At 40.0% G+C, this 19,594-nt stretch overlaps 1 protein-coding gene across 1 annotated transcript in view; it reads right to left on the bottom strand.

The window, feature by feature from the left end:
- Positions 1-19,594, bottom strand: part of Sdc2 (syndecan 2) — a 109,207-nt gene that overhangs the window by 3,160 nt on the left and 86,453 nt on the right. The window contains exons 2-3 of the mRNA XM_048782852.1: positions 14,481-14,592; positions 5,855-5,988 (exon numbers count right to left, since the gene is read on the bottom strand). Of these exons, the coding sequence (XP_048638809.1) occupies positions 5,855-5,988; positions 14,481-14,592 (246 nt within the window). The remainder of the gene's footprint in view (positions 1-5,854; positions 5,989-14,480; positions 14,593-19,594) is intronic.

The following is a 19,594-nucleotide window of genomic DNA, read 5'->3' as shown; positions in this document are numbered from 1 at the left end:
TATATATATATATATATATATATATACATGTACATATGTATATGCTCTTATTTTTAAAAATATTTTTTTAAGTTGTAGGTGGACACAATACCTTTATTTTATTTGTTTTTATTTTTATGTGGTGCCAGGGATTGAACCCAGTGCCTCACACATGCTAGGCAAGTGCTCTACCACTGAACCACACTCCAGCTCCTGTATATGCTTATTTATAAGTCAACATATATACTATACATAAATAAATGTATATAAATATATCATGTATAATTTATTTACATAAATTTATATTTACATATAAATATAAATATAAAAATATAAATATATTTGCTTGCTTATTTATTGTAGTACTGGGCTAAATGGGGATTGAACCTTGAACCCAGGGGCTTGCTACCTCTGAGCTACATTCCCAGTCCTTTTTTGTAAATTTAAAATTTTTATTTTGAGGCAGGGTCTTACTAAGTTATTGAGGGCCATGCTAAATTGCTGAGGCTGGCCTTGAACTTGTCTCTGTAGTTGCTGGGATTACATGCATGCATCACCATACCTGGCACTGTCAATTAAAAAAAAAAATATGCCAGGGGCCAGGGATGTAGCTCAGTGTATAGTGCTTACCTAGATGCATGTGGCCCTAGGTTTGACCCCACAACATTGCAAAAAAAAAAATAGTAATAACAATATTAAATGTGCTGGAAACAGTAAATAATGGGTGAGTATATTCCAATGTTCCTTTTTAAGAAGAAAAAATGAGTTTAAGAAATAATTGGAACTACCATTTTGTATGTTTGTATCAATGGGCGAGGCCCATGGTGGACCCATGTAATTCATGGGTTTGCATAAAACCCATCACATGAACAGGCAAGATGGATGTTTTGTGAGTGCATAATAATGCTAATGACATTTTAGTAAGCAGGCATTTTGTAAGATTTCTCCTTTCTCACCACTCTCCTGACTTCTGGCCACCATCTCCCTTCCACTGCTCTAACCTAACACCATTGCCGTGATTCTCCTTACTCCTCTATCTTTTTGCTACCCAGGACACTGTGTGACAGCTCCTTTTCAGGCATTCTCTTGTGTCCAACCATGTTCTCTTGCTCCCACTGTGGGGAGAAGCCCCCAGCCTCCCTCTACTTAGTCCAAGTACTTCCATGAACCCTGGACTAGGACTTCAAAGGACCTGGGTTCTTCAAGTAGTTCCTGTGGGACTGACCAAGTCATGTGATTTTTCTAGACCTCAGTTTCCCCATCTAATGAAGGACACTCCCAGGTTCTTGGATATTCCACAGTGCTAGAGAGAAAGTCTATGGTAATTACTCTCACTGCTTCAGTTTCATTTAGCAATATTCCTGCGTAGCCAGCAGCCTACAGGACACTGACCCTTGGCTGTGACACTTTGAACTCTATTTGTCAAATTTAGAAAGAAATTTACCACTGAATCAGATCAGCCCTCTTTTCTATTTCCACTAATGGTAACATATTTGGAGGGAAGACATACTATTTTAGCAAATTTTATACAGTGTCTCCCTATATCATGGTCCTGTCAATTTGCCTCTTACCAATCTCTCAAATTAAATTTTTTTTTCTTGGATTCTCATTTCCGCAGCTTCATACAGGCCTTTAACACCTCATACCCCAAGTTCCTACAACATCCTGAGAAATGCATATGCTGGGTAGGTTCTAGTTTCCTCCCAGTCCACCACTTACTTTTGAGAAGAAAAATTCTGATATCCATTTCCACCACCTCTCACTTAGCCTAAATGATTTTAAAATCCGTTCTCTGGCTTATGCAATTCTCCTATTCAGTCCAGATTTGTCACTTCTTTTCTTCTGATCATTCACCTCTCTTAAACCAGAGAGCACTTTAAATCCTACAGAACACATGTTGCCCTTCTAATGTTCAGCATTGTCACTGGCCATCTCGTGTGACATCACACAAGGTTATATTGAAATATGAAAATCTGAATTACTTGAAAATCATTAGAAATAAAACGACCCTACAACTAGTGATTCTGTTTTTAATTGGTTGGGGTGGGAGAGGTAGCACTGATTATTACTGCTGTTTATTTAAAGCTATTCAGATGATTCTATGGTTTGAGAAGCCTGTAGTTTGAGATGTTCTGTACAAATAAGTTATCTACTCTCATTGGCCCATACTATTGTTGAAAACCACTGCCAACTCTGTTAGGCTATAAAGAAAATGAGTTGTTTTTTTTTCCCCTCTTTAATTCTTCCTGAGAGTTTCACCAATCTTCATTAAGACTCTGCAGTCCAACATGCCATGGCCTGGTCAAAGAATGACTGCTTCTTCAAGGTTGGGGTTCATTCAAAATGGTAGCCTGCTGCTTAAGTCGAGAGGGTTAAAAAATATAAGAAGAAAAGATGTGATCTCCTTGGGTTGCTTTAAACCTTCATTTCTAGAAAGGACCACAAGCTAGACAAGGTGGATCAACTGAATACCAGGGTATGCAAGATGTGGGTCTCTGTCTCAGTGATCAGAACACATCGGCTTCTGCTGAAGACGGCATACAATAAAGTGTGATAGATGGACTGAATTGTCTTTGCATTTCAAGCTACAAGAAGTTCCGTACTACCTAAACTTCAACCTGCCATGGCTTACAAAATACAGAGGAATATAGAACATATCATTTCACTGTTGTACGTGTACCCAAATGTCACTGTTTTCTACATTACTATCGTAGAAAATCTGAGGCCTCTATGACCACAGTAAAGCTGAAGAGAGCCGCTCATTGGCAGTTATTTTGCTGGAGTTTTCTCCATTTTTCTTCTCGTGGAAAGCCCATCACTAACTGGCTGCCTGGCAGAAGGACAGACAACTCAACAGAGCAGAGAACGGATTATCTGAGTTCTAATCTAGGAAGCTTTTCACTGCTCCTGAGCACCGCTTTGCTATTAGGGGTGAGGAAAGGGGAGAGAAAACCTAAGTGACAAGACACTTAGGCTTGTGTCTAGGGAGAGACTCTGGTGGGAAAAGAAATGGACATAGTAGCTACTGAAATATTCAACCCCAAGTTTAACTCATCCACAACATCTCTATCCCATGATCATGCCAGAACACATGGATTCACCTGAGGTTTGAGTTCCTAAAGTCATTTAAGACAGTTGACTTGTCCAGCTCCCTTTGACTCAGCTGCTGAGTCAATAAGAGGGAAAACTAAAAAGCCAACCAACCAACAAACAAACAAAAGCATTCTAGGGATCTAAGGATATGGGGACAGAAGGTGTCCATAGAACTGGAGTCACACCTACACTTAACAGGAATGGTCTATAAGCACACAACCCTAAAGGTATTTAGGAACATTTATTGTTTACATTGAAAAGCTTTATTGTATAGAAACAGAACCCATTTTACAGTATTGAACTAATCTGAAATACCTTAACTCTTCAACGTATATGTGCAAAATGAAATTACAAAAATGCAGCGTCAGTGGTTAAATGAAGCCTATTAAAGATCTGCCACATCCAGGTCTGGTTGTTTGGATGCCACGGGAATGGCATGGAGAAAAAGATTACAAAGGATGCTCTGTACTAACAAGTAACTGTTCTTTTCACTTTTTAGGCACATAAATTTATAACCAACTAGATAGAGTATCTGCAACAGTGACATTAATGCCACTGCGAGACCCATTCAAAAGCAAAATCTGCACTAATGGCCTCCTAGAGGCAATGTTTAATTCAGCTGTACAATGTAACTACAAAATGGAAAATTAAATCATCATTATTATTGTTATTCATGATCAATATTATCATTATCAGTACCTAGAGCCATGTTTGACACATAATGAATAGATCTTCCATGAATGTATTAATTTTTATTATTACTCTGAATATGAATAATAGAAGGAATATAAAAATATTAAAATGTCCTCGTATCTTTATTTCTAAACTCATCTTCCAAATGTCTGCATTCTTTATCTTGATATGATTCAATTATTAAGTCAATTTTCAGAAGCTTGACTCAATTTTCAACCCACTGTTGTCAATAGGTCAGAAATCTATGTCAAACTATGTTTCGCTCAGGACAGAACTCTTCTTCACCAAAAGCTAAAACCGACACTGGAGAGTTTCTTGCTTCAAGTTAGTGAGTCTTAATGGTTGCTAACTTCAAATGATTCAGTCTTGAGAAGAGGTCAAGTAAAAATGTGGTAACAGCCAGATGGAAATTTCCAGAGCTATAGTGGGTAACTGCACTATCTTACCATGAGAGACTCCTCGGCCATCCTAGCATCATTGCACCTGCTCTTTTCATTTCTTCCCTTTGTCCATCTTTTGTTCATTCAACTTAGACACTGATAAGAATCTAAGCAGCTTCCACACACAAATCAGAACATGCTAGATATGTCTGCCTAGTCCTATGGAGCTTTCCCTTACCTTCCTGTTGCCTGGCTTGCAAAGTCTGTCTTCTAGAAATAAGAACTGACCTTTTATAAGCCTACAGAGCACAGGCTCATCTGGAGAGGGCTGATCTCCTGGCTGCCCTACACCTGGCAAAACCCACCCAACTGTGCCATTCCTTATACTATGTACCAGGATGACTGAGGAAGAGGAGGGAATACAAAGGTATTTTGGTAAGGGTAGGAAAAGCCCAGGTGTGTTTCCACCTGCAGAGGGGTATTTTCTACTCCAGAGAAGGCATATCACTACCTTCACGAACAGCCCTCCATATCTTGTCTGCTGTGAAGGCTTGGTAGCATCAACAGACAGGTGAACTCCAAAGAGGATACTTGCGTTTCTAAGTTTTCGCAAGTAGCATGCTACCCATGAAGTGCCTGCAAAGTCTACCACTGCAGTCATTATGTGTGTTCATTTGGTAGACTGGCTTGGTCTCTTTTTGCGCCACCAAATTCAATTAACATTTAGACAAGTACATGCTGTGTGGACTCACATTTCATCTTCTTAATGACCCAAGAAATTTGACTGGATCCAGGATTTGAAACTTAGGCCTTCTCCAGACTTTAATATGCATTTTCCAACTTAAATAGCTTACCTATTAGTGAATGGTCAACTACTTGTGATGTAATGCTAATAAGGCCAAATTCATGAGCTCAGTTTTCATTAGCTAGTTACTTTGCTCTTTCTAAGGTCAACTGTCTCATTCTTAATAAGTCAGAGGTATCCAGGCTCATCATGATCATTGGAAGAGTTCCAAGTTTACATACCACCAATGTTGGGCCTGAGGAGACCTAGAGAATGACTCACTGAGACTCATACCAGTTCAAGATATGACCCAGAGTCTCATTCCATAACCTGCTAGCATATTTAAAATTCCCAGTAGCTCTAGCTCAGAACATTCCATATGAAAAAAAAAAAAAATTCTTGTCTTAAGCCAAATAAATACGGTTTTGCTTAACTAGACTTAAGAAGTTCGTTAAGAAAGACAGCCATGTAAAAATAAATTTGTGTCAGTTGTGGTGATAGATGCCTATAATCTTAGAGACTCAGAAGGCTGAGTCAGGAGGATCACAAGTTCAAGGCCAGTTTAGTCTCAGCAAATTAGCAAGACCCTCAGCAACTTAGACCCTGTCTCAAAATAAAAGGGACTGTGGATAGAGCTCAGTGGTAAAGTGTCTCTGGGTTAAATCCTTAGTACCCCAAAACAACAGCAAACAAAAACCAAAAATCCATGAATAAAACAAAAACATTTGCATGCAAGAGAGGCCTGGGTGAAAAGAGTAGTACATGAGCAGATGTCAAAATGATCCTGAAGAGTAAGAAAGAGCCACTTACAATAATATAATAATAAAAAGACTATTTAAGGGTCGTTTCTTAGAAGGACTCTTCTGTACAGTGAATCAAGAGGGGCATTTACAGTAACATGAATGTGATGCAAAGCTAAACTCACCTTGGTCTGCGCGGGCATCTTTTTCTGTGTCTTCAGCGTCGTGGTTTCCACTTTGGGAGCAGTGCTCGTGAAGGGAATCTTTGGAAGAGGTCGAGATGTCGTCAACTCTGGACTCTCTATGTCCTCATCGCCTCCTAAAAAATCAGCAAACGTGAGCTGGGCAGGTGAATCATGACATGGATGAGTACATCATCAGGCGACAGTATCTGACATTGACACTAACAGAGGCAAAGAGTTCTTTCAAAATACCAATCCTTGAGAATTGAGCGCAAACCCTCCTGGTCTTCACAGCAGGGAAGGGATTTCAAAGGGGATCTGGGGGTAGCCTGGCCATTTTTTTTTTTTTGGTGATGTTATTATCCTGAAGACTCTTGATAGCCCCTTTTCCTGCAGCCCTGCTCAGTAAGATTTCTTCCCTTCTATGTTGAAACATGTTCCTTTCCTCATTTTTAAAAACATAACAAAATACAAAAAAAAAAAAAAAAAGGAAGAAAGAAAGGTCTCCCACAGCTGACTCCTCATCTCATGGTAGGCCCCCGCCTGCTCCTCCTTCCAGAACTTTCCCAAGGGTGGTTTGGACCTTCAGGAGCTCATCCCATCCTCCCCATCTCCTCCACTCTGCTTGGCTCCTCCAGTTGATTCTGTCATTATACTATTGATGCTTTTGGTTAAGGTCACTTATGTCCTCCATGTTACCATAGCCAATGGTCCTCATCTAATCAAATCTCACTGTGATTATTTGGAAAAGTGCTTCCCAAAGGTCCATGTATTAACGGCTTGATTCCCAGCTCACGGTACTATTGGAAGGTAGTAGAAAACTGAAGAAGTGGGGCCAAATGGAAATCCAGTGATTGGAGGAATGCTCTTGAAGGGGATATTGTAGACCCTTTCTATCTCTCTCTTTTGCTTCCCAGCCACCACAAAGTCAGTGGCTTCTCTGCTGTGTGTTCTCACAGGCCCCAGCAATGAAGCAACCAACCATGGGCCAAGACCTTCAAAACTATAAGCCAAAATAAACCTTTCCCCTTTTTAATTGATGATCTCATGTATTTTGTTACAGTACCAAAAAGCTGACCAATGTACACCTAGCGCCACTGGACAATGTCAACTGCCATCTCCTTAACATACCGTTTTTGGGTGTGTCCATAACTTGCTGGCTTTGCCCTATTTCTCTATTCAAAGTTTCCTTTGCAGGTTTACTTCCTCTGCCAGAATGCCAAATATCAAGAGTTCCTTGAGGATAAATACTAGGCATCTTCCCATTTCTCTCACCTATACCTATGGCTTCATCAACTAAATATGGATGATACTTAAAATTCATATCACTAGTTTTACTGTTCCTCTCAAATTCAGACCCATACATCTAATGGCCTGACATTTTTACTTGAATGACTCAAAAAATAACAGACTTCTAACATGTCCAAAACAGAGCTCACAATCTCTTCTCCTTTACCCCAATAACCCAATCTTCTCCCCATGTTGCCCCACAGTGACTGGAACCCCCATCCCTACATACCAGAACTGTGATTTCTTCTTTCTTACTTCCATATGGAATCTGCCACCTAGTCCTTTCCATGTCACCTTCTTAATGTCTCTCTACTCTGATACCTTTCTGCAGTCCTGGATTCCACCCTGATCCAAGCCACTGTGAGCTTCTCAGGAACCCCTACACCTGCCTTTTTCTAATAGGCTGCCTTTCAGTTGATTGAAGTCCACTGTCTACAAAGTGGTGGTGATCCTCCTCGTCCCTCTGTTTAAAACTCCTACAACAGCAGCCCTCTGCTCCTGGGGTGAATGCTTCCACCCAGCCTACCCCTTCTGCCTCTCAAGTGTTGTTGTCCCCCCTGTTACAACCATGATGCCTCTCCTCATCCTTCTGCCAGAAACCCTCCCTAGTTAACTGCTAATCCACCCCCGACCCCAGAGAGGACATTCCGTCCATATCAGGTCAGAGTTCTTTGCCAAATCATGTTTTGTACTTTCTTACCTAATTGTGTTTATAAAAATCTCTAATTATACATTTATTTGTGTAATTATTGATTGAAGTCTCCCCCAACCAACTGGAAAGTTCATAAAGCTAAGGGATTGCACCTCTTGTGCTCTCTGAGTGTCCAGCAGTGTCAGGGGCCATATAGATTCCAATCTGGCCTCTACTGTTTATTTTGCCTCCTTTTTTTCTTTTCTTTCATCTTGAACAGCATTTTGAGAATTTCTGACATTCAAACATAATATTGTTTTTAGAGTTAATCATTTGTCAAGTCTGTTAATAACCCAAACCCTGTAACAACTGAAACTAACCTGCTTCCTCAGATGAGGATGAATGATGAATACCTCTGAATTACTCAAACCGAACACAGAATATGGTTTATATGTTCTCCAGAACTCTGACATGATGTGGAAGAAATATTCACACCCATGTAATAGGCAGCTCTGAAAGCAGGAGGTCACAGGCTGGCAATTATGCAATGGCTATCGCTCTCAGTGTCTCAACTGCCTCCTTCACCTGCAGAGCATACTCACTTGTTCCAGAGAAGAACTCACAGGCTATATTGGAATAAATACCTTAAAACCAACCAACCAAACTACTATTGGTTCTAGAATTTTTTTAGCTCTGTAACCTTGATCAATTAATATTAATTTCTTCACCTGTAAAATGGAAATAATAACAACGTGTTTTCAGAGGTGCATATACAATCATACATCACTTAACAACGGGATTCTGAGGAAACGTCATTAAGCATTTTCATCACAGTGCTAACGTCATCGAGTATGCTTATGTAAACCTAGATGGTATCACCCACTATGCACGTGGGCTGTATGATGTGAAATCAATCAAACTTTCTCTCTTTCTCTCTCTCATCTATCAATATGTGTATATATTTATTTATATAATATAACCTATTGTTCCCAGGGCTGCAATGAACAAAACAAAAATCAAAATCAAGCACAAAAGAAAACAATGTAATCCACAGAGATGCAGTAAACACAAGATGTATGAGGCTGCTTTTGGAATAATAGTAGATTACAGTAAACATTTTTCTTTTATAAATAGAAGCACCCTTTAAAATAATGATAAAGAGTATAGCACAGTCAATACAAAAGCCAGTAACCTGGTTTGTTCATTATCACTGTCAAGTACGTGAACAATTATACATTCTATATTTTTACACAACTGCTAGCACAGTAGGTTTCTTTACAGACATGTGAGTAGTGTATTGTGCTGTGACATGGTGACAGCTACAACGTCACTAGGCAATAGGTTTTTTTTTTTTTTAATTTTTTTTAGCTCCTTCTAATCTTATGGGACCACGGATATGTATATTCAGTCCATTACCAACCAAAGTATCATACTGGGGTACATGAGTATATATTAATCACAGATGTGCTACATATTGGGAAGCAGCCTGTACGTATAAAGTGTCATGGAAAAATAAGTCATTAATGATAGTTCCAGAATTATACTGCGCTTTTATATCAGCCTACCTGATTATCCATCAAAGTTTTACATCCAATACACTTGATTTGTTACTATGATGAATCATTTTCTTACAAAGAATAGAATTTCAACGAGAAATAAAAAGTTTCAATTAAAGGGCTTTCAAGATCCCCATGTTTCATGAGAATTCCAAAAAATGTGAGTCACCAGATAGGAGTGGGGAGAAGCTGTGTGAGAGAAAAGATCTGCAAAGCACAAAACCCCCTCAAACCAGTACTTCTGAAGGTGGAGACAGATGAGGAACCTGCCTCAGCTACGGTTTTTATTTATTTTTTTTTTAATGAAAAGAAACTCTTTTAGGGGCTGGGGATGTGGCTCAAGTGGTAGCATGCTCGCCTAGCATGCGTGGGGCACTGGGTTCGATTCTCAGCACCACATAAAAGCAAAATAAAGATATTGTGTCCACCTAAAATTAAAAAAAAATAAATATTAAAAAAAAAAAAAAAGAAACTCTTTTAACCAAAAGAAATCAGGGATCCCCTTTGATGACCTCCCTGATTTTTGGCTCTTGCTATTCTTCCAACGTGGGATACTCCACCCCAGAGTCTTTTTCCACTTGACAAACCCCTGTATATATTATCTCACTCAGCAATGATATCATATCCTCTCTGAAGTCTTCTGTGACCTCTTCATTATGGACTTCTATCTGTATGTTCCCACTGCTCACTATATCTCCTCCTCCTTTTTTAAAAAACAAACAAACAAAAACTTCTTCTCTACTATGATATGGTCTGAATGTTTGAGCCCCTTCAAAATTCACATATTGAAACCTAACCCCCAATACAATAAGAGGTAGAGACTTTAGGAGGTGGATAAGGTCATGAAGGCCCTCATGAATGGAATTAGTGCCTAATTAAAGAAACTCAGGGAAGTTGGTTTGCCCCTATGTCATTTGAGAATGCAGCAAGAAAGCATCATCTATGAAGGAAAGCAAGCCTTCACAAACACCAAACCTGATGGCCCTTGATTTTTTACTTCCTGGCCTCCATAACTGTGACCTAATAATTTATGCTATTTATAAATTACTTCATCTAAAGTACTTTGTTATAGCTGCCCAAATGGACTAAGGCAACTTATAAAAAACATTTAAAAAAAATGAATATATATTCACAGATGAACTACACAAAGGAATAAAGAGAATTAATCCACCCCAGCAGAGAACGCTTTGTTAAATTTTACATACTGGAGTGTTCCTAGAATGCCTACTGTTCCTTCACGTTATAGATGGGTAATAAATGCTCATTTATGAATGAATGAATAGGCTCTTCTTATCTTCTAATGAGTTTTCCCACTTGGACATGAGAGTTCTACTCACTAAGAACTCTAGGGCTCTCAGCATGTTCCTGTTTTATGGTGTCCTGTTCTTGCTTCACAGTTATAAAATCTCCTTGACGTTAACAAGGTTTTTTTTTTTTTTTTTTTCCGTAAGTTCTCTTTGTTCTGTGATTTTCTGTCCTCTCTCCATTTGGGGGTTGAAGAAATCTCTATTTTTCATGTTAAAAGTTTTTCAAAAATGCCTAGGGAGCTATAATTGTCTTTCATATTCACACACAGAAAATCTGCCTGGAAACTCTGATCAGATAGGAGAAGTTTGTCAAATGTCAGCATCACCAGTTAAGAGACATGTGTTTTGTTGGAAAGTTCCCAATGATGCTATCTTTGAGTTTTTTTCTTTTGAGTTGGTCCAATATCACAAAAAGGAATCTCACAGTCCCCTACCTAAAAGGTAAAGGACAGATAGCCAGTGTTCTGGGAAATGATTGGGAGAAATCGACAACTGGGAATATCTCAGGATTAAATAACTCTTCACCAAAGAACTTATTATCACTTTAAATACAGTCTCTCCAGCCCAAAGACTCTATGTTTTATTCCAAATAACATACCTCCAGTTTTTCTCTGATTTTTGTTGCATGATAAAGGGAAGAAATCAAAGGAACTACTTGCTTCTTAAAGATATCTTCAAGAGAATGCCCTAAATTTATTATCACTTTCCATTTAGTGCCACTGATTCCTGAACCCCCAGGGGATTCTGCTACATTGACTGGTTTGCCCCTTGGCTCTCCCCTCTGTTGGCTAACTGGATCTTCTCAAGTCTTCTTAGACTGTTACTATCAGTCCATCTGTTTCCCGGCTTTCAAAACCCTGTGGCTTTTGTCTCCTTGACTGTCTTGTTTATCCTTGTAAGTTTACGACCAATTCCTTTATTATCAATTTAGCTGGGTCCTGGAAGGCATGTGCATTCAACCTGTTATCTTTAACCAAAGGTCTAATATTGAACTCTTAAATTTTTGTTGGATAACACTTTCCTACATTATGTCACCTATCACATGGTGTTGCAAAATATTTTTTTTCCTCATTCAACATTTCTCTCATTAGATTCTTGGTTGGTCTCTTGGGGATGGGAACCAAGTCTTTCCCATGTGTGTTCCAAGAATATGGCATCATGTATGGCACACAGTAAATACACAAGAATGTGCTTGTGTTTGCTAATGCCTATTCTGAGTCTAGTAAATAATGTGAGCCCATCTCCTTGCCTGAGAAGTACCCTCTGGGCCATTAGACATTCTCTTCCGGGCCATCTGCTTTTCTACTGGATAGCCTAATAGGATTTAGGCCAGATGGTACATTGGCCAAAACTTGGGGATTCCTGGTATTTCCAGCTGAGACTGGGCAAGGCTTCTTAATTCAAGAATGGGGTTTTATGACACAAGGAGACAGTAAGGTAAGGGACTGGAATGGAACATTCTCCAGCCCCACGCCCATCCCTTGCCCCAGCTCCATTACTTTCTGACAGTATGACTGGAGGCAAGTTCTTTAATCTCTCTATACCTCTGGTTTTCTCATGTGAAAAATGGAACCATAACAGAATCTACTTTTACAGGGATGTTATAAGGATTGGAGCAGTAGCCCCCCGCCCCGCAAAAGCAAGTGCTTCACAAACTTTAGTTATGACTGCTACTACCACCTTTAAGCTGAAAAACAATATCCACAGCACAATACAAGGTGGTTTCCAAAGTCAAGAACAATGTTTTTTTTTTGTTGTTGTTTATTGTTTTACAGCAATGATTTGCCTAAAGGTAGAACTTAGCTGAAGCAACTGGGCCACATTTATCCATCTAATCTATCTTGATCTGATTCGTGGGTTCAGGATTTCAAATGACACACTCCAACTGCCTTTCACCTGGGTGAGTAGGGAGAGCAGATGAGCAGAACCGTGCACCTGTTTTCTTTAAATTAAGGACAATCTTGGCAGAAGTCAGCAAAATGACCTGGACAACTCTTTACAGATCCCTAACAACTGTTGTATCCTAAGATCTGTGAAATGGGGGCAAAAATGTCCGTATTTATTATATTCTGCAACATTTTGAAAATGACAGTTACAAAACACTTTTGAGGTGCACTCGCTCTTTCTTTCTCTCTCTCTCTCTCTCTCAGAGAAAAAAAAGAGGTGCCATGAGTGAAAGATATTAATAGAGTTGTGGGCTATGGAGAACAACTCTCTTCACACTCATTCTGCGTGTGTGATATACAGCACCCTCCTAAGAATAACTGGGGCTATTTTTACATTAGGATTACATTGTAAGTGTGTTGTTACTAGGTCAGCACCACCTCTCCTATATTTCTCAGACTTGCCATTCTCCAACTTAAAACACTCTTATATGGACAGATCTTTACCAAAGACACAATTGATTTGAATTTGCTCTGGATCATTCTGAAGCCTAGACCAATCTGATCATCACACATCTATATTCAGCATAACTTTTACCATTTGTTGAATCTACAATAAATCCTAAGCAAAAGGCATGGATAAGATTTTTCTTGCAAGCTGCTGACCTCAAATTTCTGAGTTGTCCATTAAATATATGCACAAGGGGGCTGGGTGTGGCTCAGTAGTAGAGTACTTGCCTAGCATGTGTGAGGCACTGGGCTTGATTCTCAGCACTGCATATAAATAAATAAATAAATAAAATTCCATCAACAATTAAAAATGTATATTTAAAATTTATATATATGTACACCAGATACTTCTTGTTCTCAGTTTCATGGGGGCTATTCCTGACACAGATGAAACATTTACCAGATAAGGTAGATTAAAAAATGGTAGGTTCCTTTATTCCTCCTTGGACCTATGTTGTCTACAACGTGACTGTAACTCAAGAGATAGAGTTAGGCTGGGGGTGTAGCTCAGTGGTAAAGCATTTGCCTAGCATGCATGAGGACCTAAGTTCAGTCCACAGTACTGCCCCCACGCACCAAAAAAGTGAAGTTTGAGCTAGCCTTCTGACTTGCTTTGACCAATAAAATGTGGCATAAGTAATGCAGTACCAAGTTATAAGCCTAGGATGCAGGAAGCTCTGCACATTTCTACACGCTGCCTTGGTTGGGATCTCTGCTCTTCCCTGTGAACAAATGGCTGGACTCCTGGAGGATGACAGACTGTGTGAACCAGAGCCAAGTCTGCCCAGGTGCCCCAGAGAGATGATAGAGTCCAGTCAAGACAGCCAAGCTGCAGGCCCAGCCTATGGCTGACCACTGACACTTGAGGCAACAGCCCTAACTTGCTGACCTGCTGAAGAATAAAGTAAATGAACGCTAGCTGCCCTCCATCACTCAGTGTTGGGGTGATTTGTCACACAGCATCATGGAAATGACAGATAACTTATATACCAAGGAAGCTATTTTACTTGGCTGCTTGCTCATTTTCCCTCCTACTTTTAAGCAATAGACTAGGGAGGGAAAAAAAAAAAAAACTTCTTGGTCTCATCTATAATCTTTAACATGGGGCAGGCAGTTTTATGAAACTTGTGCTTGAGGGATTTCTTTAAGGGTGGTTTCTATGACATCACCCTGAAAGTCTTAATAATAAAAGTTTAAGCTTATGTGTCAACTCCTTTAATCCTCACAACAGCTCTATGTGCTAAAGATGATTATGGCTTTCTTTTTTTTATAAATGAGGAAACTGAGGCTCAGCATAGCTAAATAAATCCCCAAGCTCTCACAAGCTGGAATTCACACACATACACTTCAGATGCAAAGACCATGCTCGTAACTGCCCTGCACGCTGCCTGTCTAGCACAGTGAAATTGTGTGTGCACATGCACAGAGAAAGGCCTACAGCAGCGGCCTTACCCGAGCCGGATGCAGAAGCATAGTCGTCATCATCAATAGGATACACTCCCGAAGCTTCTTCAATGGAGCTGTTGTCAAGGTACATGTCTTTATCAGATGTCAGCTCTGCTCTCTGAGAAAGAAAAGACAAGGCATTCAGGATGAGAGATTTTAAAATGAGGAGAGATTTTAAAATGTGCTTATTTATCTTAGTGTTTAGATTTACACAGTGGTGACTGGCCCTCCCTCTCCTCTGTTCTTCTGAATCTACATGCCTAGCTTAGCTTTCTCCTTACTCAGGACACTCGACAACCTGTATTAAATCAAGGGCTGATCATGGACTAATGCCCCCAAGAGAAGCCAGTACTAGCCTAATCCAGTAGAATGAAGACAGTGCAGAGACCTAAGCACCTCTCACGGGCTTATTTTGTTCCATTCCACTACTAAACTTGTCAGAATTTCAGTCATCCCGATGATAGTGATAAGCAGTCTCAAGCATTCTTTTCTTCACAAATGAGGTGCCTTTACTGTAAAAAACTACAAACACACCAGTCGGTTGTCTTTCTTGGGTTGCACTTAAAGGTATTACAGTGCTTAGGATAAATAATCACCTGGGGATCCACCAAGGCACACCAAATGCTTACAGGCCTGGCCATGCTCAGCTTTATCACTGCAGATGAGAGCTCCTCAGCCACCCAGGCAATCCAGAGCTTTCTGCCACAGTCCAGATCCATGATGATGTCAGGCGGGGCCCCATGTGGAGCGGGGACCTATGGGGCTCATCTGCCAAGGCTGAGATCCCACTGCGAGCCCACTTCTAGGGTTTACTGGCTTAGCAGAGCCTTAATGACAAACACAGATAAACCCACAAGAGCACTTTTTAAAATATGTATTACTGGCACTTGGTAATAGCAAACCACAGGCTTAATACGCAGAGGGATCAGTCACAAAGTATACCAGTTCTACAGCTTCTGAGCTCTTCAAGAAGAGTCGAGTATTAAAATTCAACCTAATCCTGCCAAAGGAGTCACTTGCATGAACTGGAGACACAGCAGAAGCAGAAATTCATTATTTATTTATTTATTTTTTTGGTTTGTTAAAGGTTTTAGTAAATTGATATTTTATCACCAGTATCTCGGACTGGCAACCTCTAAGACCTCTAAGCAAAGTTCTTATTTGGAATAGGCAACACTCATTATTAGCCTATTTTAAAAGATGGAATTGAATGTTTGTTCCTAACAGGAATTTATAAAAAAAAATGTTTCCCTTACACTGTTGGTTTTCATTGGATTTCTTCTGAAAATAATTTTTTTTTTTTTCTTTTAGCAGTCATTACAGACAGCACCTCCTGGGGTGGGTGAACAGGACCAGTCTAACAGCGCTGCTTTATTCTCTCAAGTTTCAGTGCTGGCTAGAGAGGCCTACGTATTTTAAACCTGAGCTACATTCCTCCCAGGCCTGGGTGCCAACTGACAGGAAAATATGGCAATCATTTTGTTTGAGCTATCACACTGGCAGATTCTGAGGGCTGAAACCTTAGGGATTGGTGTTCCAGTGGCCTGGCTTGCAGGCTCTGAGTGAGCCGAGCCAACAGTGTGTCAGAACTTTTCTGCCCAAATGGTCAGAGTTTATACCTCTATGATCCAAAGTGGTCTTGCATGACACGGTTTCTAAGGCCATCACCATTCCAGGCTGCAATCCCTAAACTTGCAAACTGAACAGGGAGTCCAGCATTCCATGGCTCTATACCCAGCCTAACTGACCCCCACTAGACTCACAGCTCCCTTGAGGGAGAGGAGTGTAGAGCCAGCCAGCCACACCTGTGGGTTCTGCATCCATGGATTCAACCAACTGGGGACTGAAAATACATTTTAAAACACTAAGTCTGTACCGAGCATGTAGAAATGTTTTTGCTCATCATCATTCCCTAAACAATATGGCATAACAATTAATTATACAGCATTTATGCTATATTAGGTATTATTAGTAATCTAGAGGTGATTCAAAGTATATAGGAAGGTGTGTATAGCTTATGTGAAAATACTATGCCATTTTATGTAAGGGACTTGAGCGTCTATGGATTTTGGTATCCAAGGCAAGTACCAGATCAGTCTTCCATGGATGCTGAGGTCTGATGTACCCTATTTGTTTTTAACCTCCCAGCTCCCCATCAAATCAGAAAGCCTGGTCTACAGCAGGTGCTCAGTAAACACTGCACTCTCACCTAATAGCTACTCTCAGTCTCGCCTGTATTAAAACTTGTCCTCTAAACTTTACCAGAGGACACTCTTATTCACTGTCAAACCCTTTCTACTTTTCAAAATAGGCTCTGACTTCTCCAGCCCTTAGTTGTAGTCTGAGCTATTTCAGATTTTGCAGCTTATGAACAGCGAAGACATACATTCTCACATTATTTCTAGTTAGTACATATGTGTTTGTCTAGTTCCCTTGGAGAACAGTTTGTTGATGCAGGCCCTGAATACCCTGTGAACTTGCTCTCTGTCCTCCTCCAAGTATATGGGTACTCAATAAGTATCTGTCAACTGAGATTACTTAAACCAAATTGACTTAAGTAACCTTTGACTCAGGTTTCGAGATAACATATGTCCCAAGACCTTCAGAATTCCTATAGTTAAAAGTCTCTTGATCTTAAGGATAAAAGATCATTTGCCCCAAACTTCCCATTCCTTGCATTGCCATCTACTTGTGTAACCCAGAGTCTTAAAAGGAAGAAAAAGATTCCCTTTATATTTTAGAAACTGGTTTCCCATTCCTTAATATTAAATGGCTCTCATTTTCCTCTTGGCTCTGTCAAAGAAATTTGATGTGGCAAAGGTTAACACTGAGATACTTAATCCCTATGTGTAAATTGAATTTCTATTCATTAGATGACCTGGTTGTTGGGACTAGTATATTTGTCACACTAATAGGCAGGTGGGCCAAAAACTTCTCCCAGAGAATCCTATCCACCTCACACTTCATCCACACTGGGCAGCCTGACTTCTTAAGAAGTACCCGTGAGCCCCGTATTACTGCAAGACTTGGGGTGAAGGCCAGAACTAGTCTAGAGAAACAGGTTGTTTGTCCTCAGCCACTTGGGGCATGCAGGACTCCAGGGTGGCCCCAGGACTGATGGGATGCTTACTGTATTTGAGGGCAGCCCAAAATATTTGTTTTACTGCGGTGCAAATAATTTTGACATCAAACTGCAACAAGTTCTCTCCCATTCTGATTTCAGAGACATCAAGAACACAGGGAGAATTATTAATATCTTTCTGTAGAGTCCAATTTAATTGCAAGCAGGGCTCTTTTCATTTTGTAGCAGATAATGCTCCAAAAATATCTCCATTGTTCCCCCCTCAAAAAAAAAAAAAAAAACTTCCAAAAACAAGCCAAATTCCTTTTATGAAGACTCCACACTCTTGTGCAGGTAAGGATTTTGCTATTCCCTGCTTGGAGAGGGAAGTAAATTATACAACAACATCCCTTTAAGACAATAAGATGTGCATCAAAAAATTGATTTTATACCTGGCCAAACGTAGTCAGTCTTGCTGCACAGAAAACCCCAGGATGGTATATATTCTGCATACCCTCACTTGCTTAATGGGACAGAGCAAGTAGATGGAAGCAACTGGAAAGAAATGCACAGAGGCACATAGCTGCTGCCTGACTGTAGGATTTCGTAATGAGGTCATTTACTTTGGGACTGACCGTGGCTGTGAGGTGGTGCCAATACTGTTGGCTAATCGTGTTCAGAGTACAAGCTGGAAGAAAAACAAAGCTGGTCATCAGACTTCTCCCCCTTGGATGATGCAATATAGGAATATAGGAGACAAAGGGTTAGCCATGGAAAGGATGGGGTAACATAAAGAGGAAAACGTACTGCACAGAGAGAAAGAGATCCACTTCATGCCACGTTCAGCCAGGAAGACGGAAGCACAACACCTCCAGCAGACTGACCTTCTGGAGAAGAAGGCACATCTGGTGCAATTTTTGTAACCCACAATGACTAGAAGGAAGGCAAGACACAGATTTGTCTCAACTCCATTCCTCCTTCTCTGGACCTGGGATTTCAGCAACCTTATTGCACTGGGCCTAGACCATTCCTAGGGCCACCCAACTTGGCCATAGCCCAGGTATTTGTCTTTACAGTCTTTCTTTGCAGAGGGACCATTCTTAAGCTCAAATGTAACCACACCATCTGCCCTGTGAAACACCCTGCCTTGGCTCCCTGTCACTACTAGGATGACATAAAATTTCCTTGGCCTAGAAGGAAGCTCTCTAGCCACATGGCCTCACCTGCATTTCCAGTGTCAGCTACTCCCACTTCCTCCACCCAAACCCAGGAGCAAAATCACCATGGAGCAAACATCAATGACATCAATTTCCTTCATATAAATCCCAAAGAGGAAATAAACTCCTTTACAGATGAAAAACTGTGAAAGCAAAGCTCCACTTCCATACCTTATGATAAAAACTAGATTTTAACAGAATGATTGAGCCCAATATAGTGTCTGTAAAAAAATGAAGAGAAACTGCTGATTTAATACACACACGATCAAGTGTACCAGTAGTCTTGGCATCCCTGTCCATTTTCTCAGTAAAGACAATTTGTGGGATAACAACTGAACAAATCTACTTGTTGGATTTTTCTCATGTGGGAATATCCTACATTGAACAAATAAATACATGTTTCAAATCACCAGTGTGAAAATCTGTTATTTTGAAATCGGTGGCGTTCCTTGAAAGATATCTACTGCAAAATGTCTTTCAAATGCTTTGAAATTAGTGCAACCCATACAGTGGAACAAGAAAATTAAAGCTCAAAGCAGTTCACTTTATCACTTAAATTGAGTTCACAACACATTAGAAGGTAGAAAACCTAACTAATTATGGGTACCCTGCTGTGTGCACACGTAACATATAACACATAAGACAATAGTAAAGGCCTTGTAGCTTTACCTAGGTGAAATCTCCATTGCAATGTTCAAAAACTCCACAGTCAAAAAATAAAAGTGATCAGAAAAAACATTAACCTAGGTCTGTATGAGCTCAAAAATAAAATAGAACTTTATGATGTGGGAAAAAGCAATAATAAAATAGATATTGAAAAAAGCATCCTGGTTAATCACTGT

Source organism: Marmota marmota, unplaced genomic scaffold, assembly GCF_001458135.2.
Source record: "Marmota marmota marmota unplaced genomic scaffold, marMar, whole genome shotgun sequence".
Taxonomy (NCBI): Eukaryota; Metazoa; Chordata; class Mammalia; order Rodentia; family Sciuridae; genus Marmota; species Marmota marmota.
Note: the sequence above shows the minus strand (reverse complement) of the source record. Positions and strands in the feature narration are given on the sequence as shown.